The 21,191-nt window shown below is 55.6% G+C and overlaps 1 protein-coding gene across 7 annotated transcripts in view; it reads right to left on the bottom strand.

Annotated features, from left to right (window-relative positions):
- Positions 1-21,191, bottom strand: part of PPP1R12C (protein phosphatase 1 regulatory subunit 12C) — a 25,572-nt gene extending 4,381 nt beyond the window's left edge. The window contains exons 1-22 of one of the 7 annotated variants that reach the window (XM_038527791.1): positions 20,871-21,191; positions 16,549-16,679; positions 16,342-16,460; positions 10,175-10,334; positions 6,290-6,434; positions 6,115-6,189; positions 4,758-4,831; positions 4,554-4,681; positions 4,245-4,303; positions 3,835-3,993; positions 3,691-3,758; positions 2,978-3,112; positions 2,663-2,753; positions 2,381-2,464; positions 2,234-2,294; positions 1,995-2,080; positions 1,842-1,882; positions 1,678-1,759; positions 1,410-1,514; positions 1,103-1,153; positions 888-938; positions 176-808 (exon numbers count right to left, since the gene is read on the bottom strand). In XM_038527791.1, the coding sequence (XP_038383719.1) occupies positions 722-808; positions 888-938; positions 1,103-1,153; positions 1,410-1,514; positions 1,678-1,759; positions 1,842-1,882; positions 1,995-2,080; positions 2,234-2,294; positions 2,381-2,464; positions 2,663-2,753; positions 2,978-3,112; positions 3,691-3,758; positions 3,835-3,993; positions 4,245-4,303; positions 4,554-4,681; positions 4,758-4,831; positions 6,115-6,189; positions 6,290-6,434; positions 10,175-10,334; positions 16,342-16,460; positions 16,549-16,679; positions 20,871-21,191 (2,313 nt within the window). In that variant the 3' untranslated portion in view covers positions 176-721. Of the gene's footprint in view, positions 1-175; positions 809-887; positions 939-1,102; positions 1,154-1,409; positions 1,515-1,677; positions 1,760-1,841; positions 1,883-1,994; positions 2,081-2,233; positions 2,295-2,380; positions 2,465-2,662; positions 2,754-2,977; positions 3,113-3,690; positions 3,759-3,834; positions 3,994-4,244; positions 4,304-4,553; positions 4,682-4,757; positions 4,832-6,114; positions 6,190-6,289; positions 6,435-10,174; positions 10,335-16,341; positions 16,461-16,548; positions 16,680-20,870 lie in introns of those variants that run through there. The other 6 variants (XM_038527792.1, XM_038527789.1, XM_038527790.1 and 3 more) reach the window with 6 other exon arrangements.

Raw genomic sequence — 21,191 nt, 5'->3', positions numbered from 1 at the left:
GCACTGGTTTGGGGCCACAGCTCCAGCTAGCCACTCATCCTGAAACCTGGACCCACCCAGTGAGCACGCACCTACCCACCCCTCAGCACCACCCACCTGAGCCTACAGTGTGGCCACTGAGGAGTGCAGATGAGCACAGAAGCACAGCCCCACCTCCAGTCGGGGACACAGTCACTGAGTGGCAACTTCACGACTTTTATTTGTGGTGCCTGTGCTTTGTCTCGAAAATATCTTCTCCCCCTGCCCCTGACAGTGGGCAAGAAGGGGGCAGCAAAAAATAGAGACATCCCTCCCTATTGCACACAGATGGCCCAGGCTGGCGGGACTCTTGGCACATTCTCGGATCCCTGTTCAGGAACGGGAGGGGTGACTGGGGTGGCATCACACGTGAGTGGGGGACCTCCGGTGGCCACTCTGGCCCTGGCTACTGGTCCTGGCACTTCCTGGTCCTCGGTTCCTCTCTGGTCCCACCTCCAGCCCCAGGGTGCTCTCACCAATGTCCCCCTACCTGGCTTGGCCTCTCGCCTCCATCCTGGCCTTAGGGGGGCCCCCCTTGGCTCCTGGGACTCTGTACTCCCCTCAGTCTGGAGGCCCAGAAGGGAGGCTATGGCTTCTCAGAGACCCCCTGGGAGCCCTGTCACTCGTGCTCACACAGGGGAAGGGATGCGTGTGGCAGAAGCAGCTGTATAAATACGGGTACAGGGAAGGTTCTCCTCCAGAGTCACTTAGAGAGTTTGCTGATAACACGGATCAGGGCTGCGTTCTCATCCTTGAGCCTCTGGTTGTCAGCCCGGAGGTCGGACAGGGCCTGTGGGATGGGATGGGTCACAGCAGGGTGGCCCTGGGCCAGTGGAACCCACTGTGCACAGCACCCCCTAATTCCTCACCTTTAGCTCCTCCTCAAGCTCAGCTGCCTTTCTCTCCAGGGCCCTGCGCTCCTGGAATAAATAGGAGAGGTGAAGCCCAGGGTCTGGGGTTCAGGGAGGGCCAGCGGTCAAAATAGGATGAGAAGGGTAGGGGGTCACCGTGCCCTCCTTCAGACCCACATGGGTTTGTAAGGCTGGTGACACATCTGGCCCCCACCCCAGCTGCCTCCACTCACGAATCTCTCCAGCTCCAGAAGGGCCGGTCTCTCTGCAAAGCGCTCCTGCCTCTGGTGAGAACAGAGAAAGCACAAGGCTCAGACATCCCAACCACAAAGACCAGGGGGGAAATCAGCATGGGAGAGGGACAGCAGTCCAGGCTCCTGGAGGGCTGGGTCCCTCATCATCAGCCCTGATCCCAAGGGTCCCAGCCCTGCCCCCGCAGCCCGCCTCCCCCATCCCCCCTTGCTCTTGCTCCCCTGGGCATCCCTCATCATTCAGCCCCACCCCGCCACCCTGCCCACCTCCAAGACCTCAGCACCTCACCTGCGTGGCTCGCTCTAGCTCCACCTTGAGCTGTGCCAGGCGCAGCGTAGTCTCAGTCAGAGCCTCACGAAGCCTCTCATTCTCACTGCGCAGCTCTGAGTACAGCTGAAGGACCAGCAGGAGGGGGACAGGGTCAGGCCTGCCAGTCCCACACAGCTCAGCGAGGCCACTGAATAGCAGGGTGCAGGGAGGTGGCAGGCTAAGCCACAGAGAAAGGGCGGTAGGGCAGGTGGACAGAGGCTGACAGTTGGGGCAGGGGACTGCGAACCTTTCTGAAGCCTCCATCAGGCTCTTCCGATTCTGGCTCGGGGTCCTGCACCCTGCGAGGTGAGGGGCCGCCCTCGGAAGTGCTGGGTGGAGGCGGGCAGGGCATCAATGGGGCTCCCTGCGGCCCTACAGACAAACCCAAACCCTTCCCTGCCCACCCTGTACCTGGACTCTGGGCTGCGGTCGGCCGGCTCCGCCTCCTCCCCCTGCGGGCGGAGGTGGGGTTCAGCCTGATGCCGGGAGGGGAGTCTGGCCCACCACCCTGCCGTCAAGGCCCACCCATAGCCCAGCTCACCCCGCCTGGGCCTTCCCACTCACCTCTGCAGGCCCCCTCCACTCCTTGCCGAATTTGCGGTGCTCCCTGGCGGCCTGTGGTCCCTGACCCTGCCCATCAGGCACCTCTGCTGGGGGGAGGGGCAGGAATCAGCCCCGAAACCTGTGGAGGGGCCCCTCCCTGCCCTGTCAGGGTCCCTAGCCTGACCCCCCAAGAAAACAGCACAGCAGGATAGATGGGGAGGGGAGCGGGCAGGAGCCACCTCCCAGACACCAGACCTCACCTCTCCGGGCAGGGCCTTCAGAATTCTCCACCCCAGGGATGCGGGGACGACGAGATGGGTCCTAGGGGACAGGGGCAAGGAGGTCAGAATGGTCAGAGGACATGGGGTCTTATACCACCCACTACCTGCTCATCTGACCCCTCTCACCAGGCTCTGCAGGCATGACTTCTCTGGCTCTGGGGCCTTCCCTGCTACCTTCTCGGCTTCCTTCAGGTCAGTCAGAGTCACACCCTGGCAGAGTGGGAGCAGTCAGGGGTCCTCGAGCTCAGGGCTAGCCCCTTAGGTCCCAAGTCCAGGCCCCCAGGTCCTCCTCCCTTAGACCAGGGAGTCCTGGTCCCCAGCCCCTCCTTCCCAGGACCCACAAGAATTCAGGCCCCCAACCCCCTTTCCCAGGACCCAGGAGCCCAGTGCCCCAGCCCACCCCCACACCTGTGTGGACCTCCGAGACTGGCGCATGAGGCGGGAGCGAGCTTTCCTCTGGGATTCAGACTCCTCATCCCGCACAGGCATCTGATAGGACCTGAGTGAAAGGTCCCAACTTCAGGGAGGGTTCCTTTGCAGCCCGTTCCTGTCCCACCCACGCTGACACCCTTCAGGGAAGGTAAGTTCTGTCAGAGGACTTCCAACTCACAGCAACCCTGGGACAAACCCCGTAGGGAGCCCGAGACCCTGGGGACACAGCCCTGGGCCAGCTAGGTTTTCCCAGCGGGCGCGAAAGAGGCTTCCCACCCCCTGCCTCTTCACCTCCGCCTATCCTGGGAATCAGCTGGGGGCGCTATGGAGGCTACAGGGACATTTGGCTTCACTGGGGATTCAGACTCCGGAATCCTGGAGGGAGGAGTGGAGTGATCCAGAGGAGGACGCCTGGAGATCTCAAACCTGTGTGAATTCATTCATCCAGCAAATATTATTACTTAAGCTTGAGTTACATGGCAGGTGCTAGAGATACAGACAGCAGTGAGCAAAAGATGAAAATCATCTCTGCCCCAATGAGTCAAACATGAACAGAAAAGAGGCAGAACAAACAATAAGCATAAAAAACCCTCATATGTCATCTCAGACCCTCATCATGTCATGCCAGAAGGCCAAAGTACTTTGAAGCAAGGAAACAGAAGGGGTGGGAGGTGGGAGAGTATGTGTGTGCAGACACTGCAGTAGCATGAGCAGGTGGTCAGAGCGGGCCTCACAAGGACCTGAGCAGGGAGTGGAAGCAAGCTGGGGAGTTGCAGAGCAAAGGCCCTGGGGCAGGAGTCAGAAAGGGATGGGGTGAGAGACACAGACAACAGGAGGTCATGTCACTGTGACCCTGGAAGCTTAACTCTGAGCTTTTACTTGATGTACCAGAGGACAACTGAGGCAAAGAGCAGCCAAGGGCAGAGATCCCAGAGAGCAAAGGGACTTGCTCAGGATCATACAGCCCCTACCCCGACAGGCCCAGGCCCTTCCTTGGCACTCACAGGGCAGAGGATTCCAGCACCTTACGGGAGGGTGTAGGCGTGATTCTGGCAAGACGGGGCTCCTTGGCCTGTGTAAAGAGAGAACGGAGAGAACATTCTCCTCGAACAGGCAGGGCTCGGTCCCCTGCCCCTCACTCCACTCACCTGAATGGAGGTCCCTTCCAGCCAAGAGGAGGAAGCTGAGCGCTGTAGCCCCACCCCAGGGGTGCCCTCAGCCTCCCGTCTGTCTGTGGGACCCAGGGTACTAGAGCTCCCCATCTTCTGGAGGCCAAAGCGCCTGGCGAAGGGAGCCTCCTCTGAGGGCTGTGGAAGAGCAAGGTCTTGGCTATAGAGAAAAGATCCTTCCAGAGGCTTCCTGTGTTACCCCAGAAGGACCACAAAAACCACAATTCCCACCAACCTCTGGAGGGTGGAGCCAGAAAAAAACAGTCAATGGCTCTGGAGACTCTAGAAACTAACCTTGACCCTACATGCCCTGAGAAGAGGGTTGCACAGTTGATGGTATCAACTCCCCCTCCCAAAACAGCATGACCATCCAGAACATCCAGACTCACCTTGGGGCTCTGAGGGCTAGAGGGTGGCGGGGAAGACACTCCATTGAGAGTTCTGGATTCTGGAAAGGGTGGCTTGGTGTAAGAAAATGGAGATGCCAGCTGCCTCTCAGAACCAGCCCCTCCTCCCTCAGACCAGGAGTCCAGGCCCCAGCCCCTCCTCCCTCTGACTCAGAAATCCAGGCCCCCTAGCCCCTCCCCCCTCAGACCCAGGAGTCCAGGCCCCAAGCCCCTCCTTCCTCCCTCAGACCCTGGAGTCCAGGCTCCAGCTTTCTCTTCCTAGATTCAGAAACCCAGACCCTGGCCCCTCACCTGTGAGGCCTTCTTCTCCCTCATCCTCATCCTGTATCGGCGGCCCCCCTGTACCCCCAGGCCGGCGTTCCTTGGACAGGTCCTGAAGGGAGATCTTTTCTCGGCTGCTCAGACGACACACAGAGCTCCTGGTGGGAGGGGGAGGGTATTGGGGTCCAAGTCCTGGGGGACTCCAACCCACCCACCCAGGCACCTACCCACTACCTTCGGTGTTTGCTGCTGGAAGGCACCTGGGGCTCCTGGCTTTTGCTCTGGGAGGCCTCCTTCTGGTTCCGCAGCTGCAAAGGGGGAAAGCAGGCTGCTGGGAGGGCCCCACAGCCCCAGTATCCAGGGCCAGTGTGCAGGGCTATGCTGCATGGCTGTGCTGGTCTGAGCTCAAGGATGCTCCAAGGGTGGGCATGGAGGGTCTGTGGGCTCATCCGAGTGTCTTGCAGATGCTGTGCAGCATCTGGGTCCCTTGAGTTCTCACAGCCACCTCCTGGCTTCCCCACCTCCAGTCTCATCCCCAGAAGGATCTCTCTACTTCCCAGGGTGCCCTGCTTAACAGGGACACTGGCATAGTGCTCAGAACCAGGAGCCCCTGCCTCCTCTCTATGGCTCACTGGGCACTGGCCCAGCCTCCACACAACAGTTCCTGCCCCAGGACAGCCAGTCACCCCCGGCCCAACCAGCAAGCCCCATGTGCAGGAGGACTCTCCTCTAGGCTGGACACAGGCATACAGATTGTGCTCTCCCTCGCCAAGAGTTGACCCTGCCTCACCCTCTACAAACCCTGTGATGGCCCCATCATCTCCACTCTCAGCCTCATGCTACCCTCTGGCTGGCATTCAAGGCCCTTCAGGGCATACCCCTGTCCCAGGCCTCTCCTGCCTCATGCTCCCACCCACTAGCCTTGGCACATGCTGTTCCCTCAAATCTGAACACATGCCCTGGATGTGAGAAGCTATCTACCAAGGCAGAACTATAACCAGCCTTTAAACAGAGGGGTCTGTGTCCAGGTAGATGGTATACCTGCCCCTGGCTGGAAGCTCCAGGCAGAGGGCCTGGCCCCCTGAAGATGCTGCTTGCTACCAACAGGGTTTACTATCTGCCAAGCAACATTCTAAATGTTCTTCTTGGGTAACAGATATATTCCTTGTAGAATAACATACACTCCACGTAATTCTTCATAAAGGTACACACACCATTACCCCATTTTACAGGTGAGGAAACAGAAGCCCAGAGGGGTTAAGTGACCAGCCCGAGCTCACACAGCAAATCCATGGCAGAGCTGGGATTCAGAGCCCAAAGTCCACACCAGTCATCCTTCACTCTGCATTTTTCCAGCAGCAGGCCCTGGCTCCGTGCTGGTTGACAGCATCCCAGGGCACCAGGGCAGATGAGGCCCAGCCTGAACCTGGGATGGATTAACCTCATCTGTATCCCAAGGTATGACTGGGCCCCAGACTCTGCCTCCTCCCTTAACTCTTCTTCCTGACTCCATTACCAGCTGGGGAGGAGCTAGGCCACCAGGGAGGCCTTCCTCAGCCTGCTGAAAGGAGGGAGGGAGCCCAAGACTCACATCCTCCTGCTTCCGGGCCAGTTCCTCCAACAGACTCAGCACCTCTTCATCAGCCAGGTCACAGGGACGTTGCCCCTGGTGGAGGGAGAAGAAGGGGAGGGGTGGAGCATGAAGGAGGTAAGGGAGGCCCTCCCCACCTTCACCTCCACCAGACCACCAGCAGCCCGGCCCTCACCGCGTGGGTCAGCGAATCCATGCCCCCACCGTGCTCAGCCAGCAGGCGGCAAGCATCCTCCACACCCCAGTGGGCCGCTGCGTGTAGGGGGGTCCAGCCATCCCCATCCCGGAGCTCCGGGTCGTAGCCAGCCTGAAGGAGCAGCCTGGGGACCAGGAAGGCTTAGAATCAAGAACCAAGATAGGGGTTCTGCACCGATGGCTGACATCAGCTGGCTGTGCTATGACCCAGACATGACAGCTCTGAAATGACCCCAGGCAGGTGGTGAAAAGCCACTGCGCAGAGACCCACCCATCAGGTGGCCGTCGGAACCTTGCTCCTTGTACCTGAAGGGGGTCAACTCTCTTGATTTTTCACCCCTGGGTGTGGGACAGACAGCCCCAGAGCCTATGAAAAGGTGGAGACCCCAGAAGGGGCAGCCTTGGGGGTGTTAGGGTTCTCAGAAACCACCAGCTTAGTATGGCAGTTCCCAGTCAAGGCGACACTGCCCACTGGAGGACACCTGGCAGTGTCTGGAGACATTTCTGGTTGTCACAACCTGGGAGTGGGTGCCAGGGATGCTACTGACATCCTACAGTGAGAAGGATGGCCCCACAGCAAAGACTGATCTAGTGGCCAGCCTGAGGAACCCTGACTTAGAAGACTCTATTAGATGGGATGCCTGGGTAGCTCAGTGGTTGAGCGACTGCCTTTGGATCAGGTCATGGTCCCTGGGTCCTGGGATGGAGTCCCGCATCACGCTTCCTGCAGGGAGCCTGCTTCTCCCTCTGCCTATATCTCTGCCTCTCTCTCTGTGTCTCTCATGAATAAATAAATAAAAATCTTAAAAAAAAAAAAGACCATTAGACCACAGGATTTGGGGGAAGGCAATCCTGCCCACAGCTTGCGGCTGCCTCTGGAGAATTGGCATCAGGCTCTGTGTCAGTGGAAAGAGCTAATACAAGGTGGGAGGATGGAGAGGAGATATTTAATAAGGAGGCTTTTCAAATGAAAGGGTCCCTGTGTGGTCCTGCTGACCTCACCACTCACCTTCTCGAGATCCCAAGCTCCCGCCACGTGCCCAGTGTGTGTGGCCACGGCGGGGGGTGGGGGGTGGGGGGGTGGTACCCCACAGCACATGCTGATCCCTCTGCCTGGGGTGGGAGTTCACGTGGTCACCAGCTGTCCCCAGGCCAGAGGTCCTGCAGGCCCTGCCCACCACCCTGTTTATATCCTTCTATCTGGAGGTTCTCAACCAGGGACAGCACTGGCCCCCCAGGGGCACCTGGCAATGCCCAGGCATGTTTGGTTGTCATGACTGTGGTGGGGGTGTTCCTGGCACCCAGTGTAGAGCCCCAGGATGCTGCTCAACATCTTAAGATGAACAGGGCACAGTGCACCCTGTTGTCATCCAGCCCTAGTCATGAGCATGGAGGCTGGCAGGCCCTTCATGCACTCAGGGCCTCCAATGTGGCCTGCTTCTATGCTCACCTGGCTCCCCAGCAGACCTGCCCCATTTGCCCGTGTATCCCCAGTCCTAAAAGATGGCCTGGCATACAGTGGGTGCTCAGTAAGTCAGTCTTGAGTCAATGGCATCAAATAATTGCACACCTCTCATCTCTATGAGAACATCAGTTACACTGTCTTAAAAATGCAGTCAATGGATCTGGTTGTAAAGAGAAGCCATTCAGAGGGGCAGTAATGAAATGAGATTCAGAGATAATGTCTGCATCTGAAGCACTTGAGTTCTGGGGCAGGAAATGAGGCTGCCCCCAAATACGAACTCTCCACCTGTGTGTAACAGCACCGGCTCTCGGCTGGACACGCTGTCATGGGCCGAAGCAGAATGTCCCAGTCTCCCTGGCAGCTGTGAATGACCAGGTGAGTAACTGGGATGATGGTAATGCCAAGTAAATGCCAGGTGGTCTGCCAAATGAGATGTCAGCGTTAAGTGTATACGTCACTTCTGGATTGTTCTTCTAAAAGGACATCGACATTTGCTCTCTTTGCCCTTGCCTCCTTCCTGCTACCTGGGATACAGATGCAATTGCAGCTGGTCCATCAGCCACCTGAGACTCAGGGGTGGAAGCCACAGCCAGAAGAGAGCAGGGCTGGGTGCATGACTGGGCCCAACCATTTACAGTATCCCATCCCTCTTGCCACAGGGATTGGCTTCAGGATGGGCAGGTATCCAAGGCGGCCCAGTGAGGATCAGACCAGGTCTTTTGCTGCAAGTACAGAGGACAAAGCATTCTATACTCTCACAGTAGGTAAGCAACTAGGACATGAGCCTGGAGCTATTAGGGGTCATCTTAAGTACCTCACAGGAAAACCTCCCTAAAAGCCCAACACAGAGGTGAGCAGAGATGAGGGATTCATCTCTACTCTACTTTCTGACTAAAAATAAAGTATAAATCACAAAGAGAGAGGAGGAGTAAGAACTGGAGCCAACCACCTCAATAGAAAGGGGTGAGGAGGGGCAACTGTGTGGCTCAGTGGTTGAGCATCTGCCTTCGGCTCAGGTCATGATTCCAGGGTCCTGGGATAGAGTCCCCCATCAGGCTCCCTGCACGGAGCCTACTTCTGCCTCTTCCTATGTCTCTGCCTCTCTCTCTCTGTGTCTCTCATGAATACATAAATAAAATCTTTTAAAAAAGGGGGGAGGGGGTGAGGCAGCCAAACACAGATGAGGCCCAGGTGAGGACAGTAGCAAGAGAACATGCGCTGTTTGAATACATGTAATGTAAAATACATATGTGCCAGATAACCTGGCTTTGAAATACAGAAATAAAGACTGCTAGAACTACAAGGATGAACAAGCAAAATTCATAAGCATAGTAGGAAATTTTAGGGGACACCTGACTGGTTCAATTGGTGGAGCATGTGACTCTTGATCTCAGAGTTGTAAATTTGAGCCCCATGCTGGGTGTAGAGATTACTTAAAAATAAAATCTTTTAAAAAAAAGGGACGCCTGGGTGGCTCAGTGGCTGAGCATCTGCCTTCAGCTCAGGTCATGATCCTGGGGTCCTGGGATTGAGTCCTGCATCGGGCTCCCTACAGGGAGCCTGCTTCTCCCTCTGCCTATGTCTTTGCCTCTCTCCCTGTGTCTCTCATGAATGAAAAACAAATAAATAAATAAAATCTTTTTAAACAATCTTTAAAAAGGGCAGCCCCGTTGTCTCAGCGGTTTAGCGCCGCCGTCAGCCCAGGGCATGATCCTGGAGTCCTGGGATCGAGTCCCACGTCGGGCTCCCTGCGTAGAGCCTGCTTCTCCCTCTGCCTGTGTCTCTGCCTCTCTCTCTGTGTGTCTCTCATGAATAAATGGATAAAATCTTTTTAAAAAATAATAAAATAAAAAATCTTTTAAAAAAATTTCTTTCTACACCTCTCACAGGAACTGCCAGAGTAGGCAGATGGAAAGAAAAATCACTAAGAATATAAAGGATTTAAATAGCACAACTATAAAGCTGACCTAATAACCTATATACAACGCTGCACTTGATAGCGTGGCTCTTTTCCTGCTTACACATACTCAGGTATAAAGCAAACCTCAGAGGATTTCAGAAACCTGGAATCACATAGAACCCGCTGTCTGACCATGGTACGATCAAGCCAAGAAACGATGATGAGAAAATTCCATGCATCTGAAATTAAGGACATACTTCTAATAATCCAGGGGTCACAGAAGAAAGACTATAAGTTGGAAAATGTTTTCAACTGAATAACAAGGAAGAACCTACCATCAGGACTTGTAGACACAGCTAAGGCTGTATGTACACAGAAATACATACTCAGCCTGCATCCATAACTTAAAAATTCCACAGGAAGGTATAGACTATGTGAAGGAACAGACAGGCCCAAGGCAAAGAGCAGGCCAAAGGGAGGACTACACCAGCCCAGCTCACCTCATCACTTCGATGTAGCCCTTAGCGGCGGCCACATGCAGGGCAGAGGCCCCCGTCCGGGGGTGCCGGGCCTCTGGCATGGCACCCCCGTTCAGCCAGCATCTGGTGTCATGAAGCAGCAATTCCTCCTCAGCCCGTTTGGCCGCCTCCACATCCACACCTGAGAGGAGGAGAAGGGGCAGCAGGTGAGAATCACACTTCGAGCTCCAGGTGGCACAGGGCTGCAGCCCTGCCGGGTCCCTCCTCTGGGACTTGGAGGACCTGGGCTTCCCCACTGGGTCTCCATGTCGCTGCTGGGGAGCAGAGGGACCAAGGATCACAGGCCTTCTCTTTTCAACTGAAATGTCAGCTTTTTGCGATTTCTGAGCATAAAACCTCAAGTTTACGGAGCAAACCCAATGTTTGATGACATCTGACTCTCAGTAGCACCACCAGTAAAATCCTTAGCCCCGCATCTTCACACACTTTGTCATGAATATTTCTGTCACCCGGGAATAGGATAAACAAAGCAAAGAGCCACCAAATAAAGTGTTGTGTCACTGGGGCAACAGCTCTGTCCTATCCACGGGCTAATTCCGGTTCACAGCTGTGCCATCACCTAGCACAATCAAGTGAGAGGCCAGCATGCTTCTCGGTCAGTCAGTTTCACCATTTCCCTCGGTTTCATGGAAAAGCTATACTGTATTTATGGATGTAAAAGGCAAGTTATGACTTTACATGTTAGTGGATTTTGGATCAAAACAGGCAGCCTTGTTGACGCTGGAATAGTATGTTGACCATCACTAAGAATCTGCACTTTGATTGGTATAAACCTTCGGGACAGGAGTCAAAAATAGTCTTTTCCAGAAAATATTCGATCTTTCTCCTTTACGGCTTTTTCAACTGTGAGGCTTCTCACGCTTACTGAAGTGAGCCGTCCTCATGTGCAGCTACTGAGCACTTGAACCGTAGCTAGTCCAAACTCACATGGGTTATGAATGTAAAGTATACACTGGATTTCGATGTGTGGAGAGAAAAAGCATGCAGCAACCCACAAATAATTTTTTTTTTTTTTTGGTTAGAGTGAGGAGAGTGTGGCGTGGGGGGACAAGGGGAGAGGAAGAGAGAGAATCTCAAGCAGGCTCCATGCCCAGTGCAGAGCCTGACATGGGGGCCGACCTCACGACCCCGAAATCCTGACCTGAACTGATATCAAGAGTTAGATGCATAACTGACTGAGTCACCCTGAGGTGGGGGGTTTAATGGAGGTTAAATAAAATATATCACTAAAATTAATTTCACCTGTATCCTTTTACATTTAGTATCTGCACCTACTTAAAAATTTTCAATTACATTTGTGGCTTATGCTGGCTTGCCATTGGACAGCACTGGCAAAGAACCACTTGGGTTCTTTAAACATTTAAATATGACAGAGAAAACAGACACCCCCTGTGTGCCCCTCACACATGTCATCTGTTCCCTATGGCCCCAGAGGTAACCACCATCACAAACTTGCTTTCATGCACTTTATTTTATCCTTACTACATATTCTGTAAACTTCTGTCCTAGGTCTACACGTGGAATCCCAGAGTGCACTCCCCACTGCAACACGGAAGCTACCCTGAGCCGATTGTACATTTGCACCACCTGGCGGTACCTGGGCACTCAGGCCTGACCCCTAGTGGGATCACCTGGGGTCTCTGGTTTGGCAGCTGTCCAAGGAAGGTTTGGTTGCTGAGGGCCTACCTGGAGGTCCCAGGCTGCGGTGGAAAGGCCAGGTGAATGCTGAGGACTCAGGGACACTCCCCATCCCACAACTTCCTTAAAGGGAATCACCTTCAATCCTATTAGAGATGCCTATGCCTTTCTTGGGCAGGGAGGGGTGGGGTTGGCTGACCTTTTATTCAACCACCATCAGTATCCTTTGACGTGTTCATACACATCCTTCTGCCATTTGGTTTTGCTGAGATCTGACTGTGTTTATTGATGGAGCTCTTGATTGGGGTTGGCAAACCTGTTTGGTTTTTCAGTTTTGTTGTTGTGGTGATGGTAAGACAAAGGTAACATAATGTGTCAATTTTGCTATTTTAAACTGTGCAGTTCTGCAGCATTTGGACGTTCACAATGTGCAACCATGGGCCCCCATCCATGTCCAGAACTTCCCCATTATCCCAAAAGGAAACCTCCCATAAAGCAGTCATTCTCTGTAGCCCACTCCCCCAGCCCCTGGCAACCACCAATTTACTTCCTGTCACTAAGACTGCCTATTCTGGAAGGCATCTGTGTTTGTAAATAAAGTTTTATTGGAACACAGGCCCATCATTTACATTTTGCCCCTGCCTGTAGTGGGGAAAGCAGCCACAGGGGATAGTTGCAACATGACAGCGCCTCCCACAAAGTCTAAAATATTTACAGTATAGTCTTTCAGAGAAAAAGCTTGCCAGCCCTGCTTAGATCATTATTTACAGATTAGTGATTTATCCATGCTTCTTTTGGTGTAGGCCCTCACCTTTCATGCCTGCTAACACCCAGATGAAGATTCTTGTCCGAGGGTGGGAGGGCCTGTCAGGTGGCTCCCTTCCTGCCCAGTGCTGCATCCTTGTGGGCAAAGTGGCCAAAGGGTGCTGTCTACACAGGACACGGTGGCTGGGCTGGGGGCAGCATCTGCTGCAGGGCTCCTGCTGGCCTTGCTGGCATCTACGCTACCACCTTTTTAACGTCTTCCCTATACTACCCTGCGTTCACCCCACACAGCTCCAACATGACTGCACCCAATGCAGGGCTCCACGGGTGGCTACATCACCAGGCTTTTTTTTTTTTTTTTTTTTTTTTTTTTTTTTTTTTTTTTTTTAATAAGTTTTTATTTATTTATGATAGTCACAGAGCGAGAAAGAGAGAGAGGCAGAGACATAGGCAGAGGGAGAAGCAGGCTCCATGCACCGGGAGCCCGACGTGGGATTCGATCCCAGGTCTCCAGGATCGCGCCCTGGGCCAAAGGCAGGCGCTAAACCGCTGCGCCACCCAGGGATCCCTACATCACCAGGCTTAACCACCCTCCCCTCTTGCCCCAGTGACTAGCATGGTACTGGCTCGGACTGAGGGTGGCGGCTTAGACAACTGAGGAAGCCTAGTCCTGGTTCAGCTGGAGTATCAGTCTGAACTGTTAGAAACTGTGAGAGAGGGGCAGGCCGGGTGGCTCAGCAGTTTAGCGCCCTTCAGTCCAGAGCGTGATCCTGGAGACCCGGGATCGAGTACCACGTCGGGCATCCGGTGTGGAGCCTGCTTCTCCCTCTGCCTGTGTCTCTGCCTCTCTCTCTCTCTCTCTCTCTGTCTCTCATGAATAAATAAATAAAATCTTTAAAAAAAAAAGAAAGAAAGGAAGAAACTGAGAGAATCTGCCTAAGAACAAGGTCAATGCAGAGTTCAGTACAGTGATGGTTTTCTTTGTATGCCTGAAGTCTGTCCAATTCCTAGACTTCAGTTACATAGCCCAAAAATTGTATTTTTTTTTTAACCTGTGGAAAAATATACATAAAGTTTACCACCTTAACCCCTTTTTAAATGTGCAGGTCAGGGGCATCTGGGTGGCTCAGTTGGATAGGTGTCTGCCTTCAGCTCGGGTCATGATCTTAGGGTCCTGGGATCAACCCCACATTGGGCTCCCTGCTCAGCGGGGAGCCTGCTTCTCCCTCTCACTCTGCCATTCCCCCTGCTCATGCTCTCTCTTGCGCTCTTAAATAAAATCTTTAAAAAGGGGATCCCTGGGTGGCGCAGCGGTTTGGCGCCTGCCTTTGGGTTAGGGCGCGATCCTGGAGACCCGGGATCAAATCCCACATCGGGCTCCCGGTGCATGGAGCCTGCTTCTCCCTCTGCCTGTGTCTCTGCCTCTCTCTCTCTCTCTCTCTCTCTCTCTCTGTGACTGTCATAAATAAATAAATAAAATTTTTTTTAATAAAAAAAATAATAATAAATCTTTAAAAAGATTTAAAAAAATAAAATAAAAGTGTAATCACACTGTTGTGCAACCACCACTGACATCCTTCTCCAGAACACTCTTATCTAGCAAAACTGAAACTCGGTACTGATTAAACAGCAACTCTCCATCTCCCCGCTCTGCCAGCCCTCAACACCTACCATTCCACTCTCTGTCTACGGATTTGACCACTTTGGTCACATTCCTCACGAGAATGGAATCATACAGCACTTGTCCTTTTTATGCCTGACTTATCTCACGGAGCATAATGTCTTCAAGGCTTGTTCACGTTGCAGCAGTGGTCAGAATCTCTTGCCTTTTTAAGGCTGAATAATATTCCATTGTGTGCACATACCATATCTTGTTTATGCATCTGTCCGCTGACGGACACTTGGGCCGTATCCACCTTTTGGCTGCTGTGAACATAGCTGTACAAACCGCCTCTTCGGCCTGAGCCAGGCTGCAGTGGGTTCCCACAGCGGCAGCATCCAAGCACCATCCTGCACGCTACTTTGAATCACAAAGTAAGGAAGATGCCTCCACAGTAGAGCCACCTGGCCTGTGCCCTTCAATGAGGTTCAAGGCTAGCAGCAACAGCAACAGGGCAGACACATGGGGCCTGTCTCCCGCAGCAATGTGCTGAGAAGCTCCTGCCAAAAATGCAGAATTGAATCTCCTGGTGAAGCAGAGGCCAGGTCCAGGCTGAGGGACACGTCATGTGAGGAAAGCAAAGGGAAGCTAGGACACAGGAGGACAATGAGCAGGGAGGGCATGGCCCCAGAAGGATCCAGGAGGGGAGGCCACAAGTTACAGTAGCATCAAGGTCCCCGCGCCCACAGCAAAGTAGCGATGTGACAGCCCGTGTCCCTGTTCCAGGAGATACTGGCTCCCATGGCAGGACGGGGGTTACATTGTCTGCAGCACATTCTCAAGAAGCCTGGGAACAGAGAGGGAGGCAGCCAGGAAAGGAAGAGAGAAGGAAAGGGAGAGGGAAGGTGGGGAGCTATTTATGTATGGTGGGGGGAGGGGGAGAGGCAGGGCGACTGCAGATGTGCCAGAACGGGACAACTGATCGACCTCTAGCATGTGATTCCACTAGAACAAGACATCCAAAATGGGCAAGTGCATGGGGACAGAGAGCTGAGTGGTCTCCTAGGGCCGGGTGGTAACGGGATGATCGAACCCTCTGAAACAACATGCTGATAGATGCACCATACCAAAAGCACTAAAAAAACAGTGGGCTGCACACACTTTCGAAAAGAATTGTGTGAGCTTGGAACCACATCTCCACTTAGCCGCTCAAACCCGGGCAGAGCTCAGGGAGGTCACATGGGTGCTCCCCAGAAGACCATCCTAGCCTTTCTCCAAACAGGAAGTTTCTCAAGGTAAAAAGTCAAAGGAGAGGAGGGAGCTCAGCTCTGCCTTAGCTCACTGCCCCTTTTAAGCAGGGCAGGGGGTGCCCTGACACAGATGCCCACCTGCCCACCTCCCCGTGGCTCTCCAGCAGACACCAGAAGTCATCCTGCCCCAGCTGGGAATCTAGGGATCCAGGCATCTGGGCATCACCCTCAGCGCCTGCTCTTCAGAGCCTCCATGAACCCGCCATGAGGCCCTCCAGACTCCCAGCCCTGTGTACACACCTCAGCGGCCGCCTCACTGCACCTGGACCAGCACCCCCAGCCCTGTGTCCTCTGCTTCCAGGCCAGTCAGCCCACAGCCTTCCCCACACACCCCATTCATCAACTGGTCCTACACAGCTGTGCAGGGCGGGGGGGGAAGGGGGAGCGGATATGGTTGGTCATAAGCTCCTCTGAGAACTTGCTGGAAACAACACACATTCTGTCTAGAAACATGAACTTGGTAATACACAGAGTTGCAGAGGATCCTGGGTCCCACATTAACGACCACCAGGGTGCAGTGACCCGGTGCACAGGAGGACCAATCCCCCAGGACCCCTGCCCGAAAAGACAATTCCACTTAAGAGACCCTCACCTCCTCGAGGGCAGGGCTCTTCTGCGTGTCCAGCAGTGGCACAAGCACTCTTTATGATCACTCCCCATGCCAAGCAACCCAAGGGATCAGTACTCACACTCCCACTTCACAGTAAAGGAAACTAAAGCACAGAGAGTCGGAGAATCCTAGGATATGCAGGGGCTGACCTCTGCGCCCTGGCAGTCTTCCCCCTTGTGCCCACAGTCAGCACCCAGGGGCCCACCTCGGTAGGCGATCTCTGCCTTCAGCAGCCCCTCCATGGCATCTGACTCAGCCAAGTCCAGGGGCAGGTCCCCATCGCTGTTGACAGCGGCAATGTTGGCCCCGTGGCTCAGGAGGTACCTGGAGGCAGGTAGGGGCAGGAAGGTCAGGGCTGAGGGGACTGAGCTCCAGCCCCCAGGGGGACCCCACTTACCCTTCCCCACCTCACCTGGCGATGTCCAGATAACCACAGGAGGCAGCCACATGCAGAGGCGTCCAGCCCTCATTGTCGGCCTGGTTCACCGTGGCACCCTGCTCCACCAGGAAGCGTACCACCTCCAGGTTCTCATCGATACAGGCCTGGAGCACAGAAGCCACAACTGTCAGCCCTCACCTGACCCAGACACCACACACCCAGAAAGGCGAGACCCCTGCAGAGACCGTGACACAGATCCAGGCGACAAGCAGTTGTGACATTCAAGGGAGAGACCCTGATGTCCCTAGGACAGATCCTGGAAGGCGCCAACCCTATCCCTGGAGGACCCATCAGTACCCAGCTATTTAGGACACCCCTGGCTTCCCAAAGGTTAGGTCTGCTGGGCATTTGGAGTTCAGTGGAGACCATGACAGTAGGATACCCAGACCCCTGCAAGCAGGAATTGGATAAAGAGAGGTGGCTTTTCTCCAAGTGTAGAAATCCTGAATGGTACTTTGTGAGAATATGATGCACCCCAGTCACCACCAACAGCACAGGGCTTCCAGTGACGGACAACTCCTCCCTCAGACCAAGAGTCCAGGCCCCCAGCCCCTCCTCCCACAGACCCAGGAGTCCAAGTTCCCAGCCCCTCCTCCCTCAGACCCAAAAGTCCAGGTTCCCAGCCCCTCCTCCCTCAGACTGTGGAGTCCAGGCCCCCAGCCCCTCCTCCCACAGACCCAGGAGTCCAGGTTCCCAGCCCCTCCTCCCTCAGACCCAGGGGTCCAGGCCCCTAGGCCCTTCCTCCCTCAGACACAGGGGTCCAGGCCCCCAGCCCCTCCTCCCTCAGACCCAGGAATCCAGGCCCCCAGGCCCCTCCTCCCTCAGACCCAGGAGTCCAGGCCCCCAGGCCCCTCCTCCCTCAGACCCAGGAGTCCAGGCCCCCAGCCCCTCCTCCCTCAGACACAAGAGTCCAGGCCTCCAGCCCCTCTTCCCTCACACCCAGGAATCCAGGCTCCCAGACCCTCCTCCCAGACCCAGGAATACAGGCCCCCAGACCCTCCTCCCACAGACCAGGAGTCAGGTCCCCCAGCCCCTCCTCCCTCAGACCCAATGGATACACTCCAGGAACTGACCATGGCCCTGACTTGTACCCTGAGGAGAGACTCCTGGCCCCTGGGGCCCAAGGCTGTGCAGAGCTGGTCAAATCATTAAGTCCCTGGAAACAGGGCAGAATGATGGTCCTGGACAAGACCCCTAAAGGAGTAGGGATGGCTGTGTTAGCATGTGCCCAGAGCCTGGGGCCCAAGACGCAGCTCCCACGCACGGAGGGCCAACTATGTACAGACTATTGTGCCAAGGGGTCTACACTTGGGTAGATCCTCTCTCATCTTCCTGCTGTCAGGGCTCTTGTACTGCAGAGGAAGAAATCAGTCTCAGGGAGACAAGAGCCCCAGCCTGAGTAGGCACAGCAAGTGGGAACAGGGCAGGGTTTTATAGCCCAGGGCACACACAAACACCCAGTGGGCACTGGAACCTGCCCTGGGTCAAGGAAACGGGTGGACCTGAAATCCTGGGTTCTCAGGGTAAATTAACCCCCCAACTCCCTCACCTCTCCAAAACCGCCCATCTGGAGAAGGGGGAGGAGGCCATGAGGGCCAAGAGCATGAAGTCATGGAAACTCAGGCCGTGAAAGGGGGGCCACACGTGCCCTGGGAACGGGATGAACTCGGCTTCGTTTATTTCCACCCGGTTGTCATGGTGATGGGGGGGTGTCGAGGAGAGAGATGGGCCTTTCCCTTTCAAGGACCTGGCTAGGCACAGGAATCCATGTGAAAGATGCCCAAGGCCTGGGCACCAGGGATTCAAGAACCCAGACGACAGCCACCACCCTCTCCCCAGACCCAGGAGCCCAAGCTCCTCCCCACCACCCAGAACCAGAAGTCCAAAAGCCTCCCTGCCCCCAAACCCAGGAGTCCAAGCCCCTCTCCCCAAGACCCAAGACTCCAAGACCCTCCCCAACCCAGACCCAGGAGTCCCAGCTTCCATCCTCCCTATTCAGACCTGAGAACCGTGGCTCCCGATCCCTTCTATTCCAGACCAGACCTAACCATTAGGCAATTTTGGGGAAAGGGGAGAGGAAACTGGCTTTATCAAGTGGTTAACGGACCCATCTGAAGCAGGCACTGGGATCTGAGAACTCTGGGCACACGACCAGAGCAGGGGGCTGATGCCTGGGGACCCACTCCAGGGAGAATTCAGAAAGGAAACCACAGCCCCAGGACTCACCCAGACGAGGCAGCCAACTGTCCCAGGTTGTCTGGGACTTTCACTGCTAAAACCAGGCCAGTCTCATGCAAACCAGCATTAGTTGGTCACCCCACAGCAGATCTGACCCAACCCCAGCTCGCCCGGTTGCTGGCCATGTGACCTGAGGCAAGAACTTCCCCTTTCTGAACCCCCAAAGCCCTAACCGTTCAGGCCACCTGCAAAGTGAGTTTACCAACTGCTTGCCTGGAGAAGGGGAAAGATTGCACCTGAAAGGGCAGCCTGACAGGCCAGGTCAGACTTGCCTTTTGCAAGGATCTAGGCCCAGGAGGGTGACAGAGGAGGGCTCAGCCTGAAGAACAGGACCAAGAGTGCCCAAGGGAAAGTCGAGCGGAGCTAAGGTGTGGATGGTGGAAGAGGAAGGGGGTATAGGAGCCTCAGGCCCCTCTCTTGGGCTTGCAAGTACTCTACAAGGCCTCAAAGAAGCAGGACCCTCCTCTGGGTGGAAGACAATTTCCCAGACAGCACTAAAGACTCTGGGTGGGACAGGCCTAGGAGTTGGAAAGGAGAAAGAGGGGAGGGGTGGCACTCAGACCAGGTGGCACAACTCCCCAGAGGAATGCCTCTGCTGCTTCTGAAGGGATTTCCATACAGGCCACCTCCCTCCTTCACCAGAGCCCTGCCAAGAAGGGCTGCCCGCTAGTCCTGCTGCACAGGTGACACTGAGGCACAGAACGGACAGTAACTTTTGTAACCACAAGGCTGAGGAACTGAAACTAGAACTTAGGACTTAGACAATTCTGCTTTCTCTCAACTACTCCTCACTTCGTGGGGACCTGAGAAGTGGGCCTCCTCAAACATCCCTGCCTCCCCCACCAGCCTTTCCTTCCCAGGGTCTTCTCTGGCTCCATCAATTACCAAACCCCACGGATTCTGGCAGGCAGGAGAGGGCTGAGGACTCATCCAGGAAGGGCATGGTCTCAGGGATGAGACAGGGGGTGGGGGCTCTCCTGTGGCCAGTCCTGTCCCTGATGCTCCCACTGTGGGGGGGAGCAGAAAAATGCATCCAGAACCAGAGAGAGTCCTGGGGCGTAAGGTGGCCCTCGTTTTGGGACACAGAAACACTGGAGGCAACAATCAGGGAGTCTTGGAAAGGCATAGGGGCCATGCTGTGGAGGAGAGAACCAGCAGGGTTCTAGAACCCCTCGTGGAGGTGGTATGACAAGAGCCAGAGAGACCACAGAGTCTACAGGAGAAGCTGCCCAAATGCACAGGAGAAAGCAAGATGACCCAGAATAGAGCATCGGGTGCTTTGAGGTTCCCTCAAAAAAGGGCAAGAATACAGGCCTAGACAAGGGGAAGGGGCAAGAGACGAGGAGGTGCCTGGAAGACACATCCCTGACACAAGGCCTACTGTGAGAGACCAGAGGTGGCACAGCCTCCAGAAAGAGAACGCAGCCAGTATCTGGGTGGACATAGGATGAGGTGATCCAGACCTAGAAGAAAGTGGCTCAAGCAAGAGCATCCTCACACAGCAACAGATGGCACTGCCCAAGGGTGAGAAGGAATGGCGAGGAGGACGCATTGTGCAGCAGCACCATGGAAGATCTGGGCCTAGCCAAAGATGTAGCACAGGCCGGGGACTAGGGGAGGAAGCTCCTTAGGCGCCAGAGAGGAGGTTGCTGCGCAGTGAGGGTGGTACCCGGCTGGAAAGGGGAACAGCGGGGTACAGGGGATTTAAGTACTATCGCTCTAAGAGGTGCCACAGTAGACGGGACACCGACGAGGCTGGTAAGGCGCGCTCAGGGTCGGGAGGAGGCGGCGCCAAGTGACCACCACCAAGACCAGAGGCATGCACCAGACTGAAGCTGTCAGCAGTGGCTCGGGTCCAGGGAGAGGGCGGCGCAGGGTGGCAGAGACCAGGGCCGGCTGAGGAGGAGGCTCAAGGCTGCAAGCGGGGAGCTCGAGGTGGGCGGGAGCGGAGAGCGGGGCGCAGACCAGGCCTGGCGACCGTGACTCAGGCTGGGAGGATGCTCGAGGAGCCTCGGACCCAGGGCGGACCAGGTCCCGGAAGGGGCCGGGGCGCTGACCTGGTGCAGGGCGCTGATGCCGTCGGCGTTGGTGGAGTCGAGCACTGCGCGGGCGGGCGGCGGGGCGGCGGGGTCGAGCTCGGTGCCGGGGCTGGGGTCCGCCGCGCGCAGCATGAGGCGCGCCTCGTCCAGGTCGCCGCCCGCGCAGGCCGCCAGAAACTCGGCGGCGCGCTCGAAGCGCACGGTGCGGACGCGCCGCTCCCCGGGGCCTGGCTCGGCGCCCCCACGAGCCCCCCATTGCCGCAGCTGCTCCTGCCGCCGCTCGCGAGCCGCGGCCGCCGCGGCCCCCGGTCCCGCCCCCGGGCCGTCCTCGCCCGACAT

This window comes from Canis lupus, chromosome 1 (genome assembly GCF_011100685.1).
Source record: "Canis lupus familiaris isolate Mischka breed German Shepherd chromosome 1, alternate assembly UU_Cfam_GSD_1.0, whole genome shotgun sequence".
Lineage (NCBI taxonomy): Eukaryota > Metazoa > Chordata > Mammalia > Carnivora > Canidae > Canis > Canis lupus.
The sequence above is the reverse complement of the archived record's forward strand: the minus strand, read 5'-3'. Positions and strand labels throughout refer to the sequence as shown.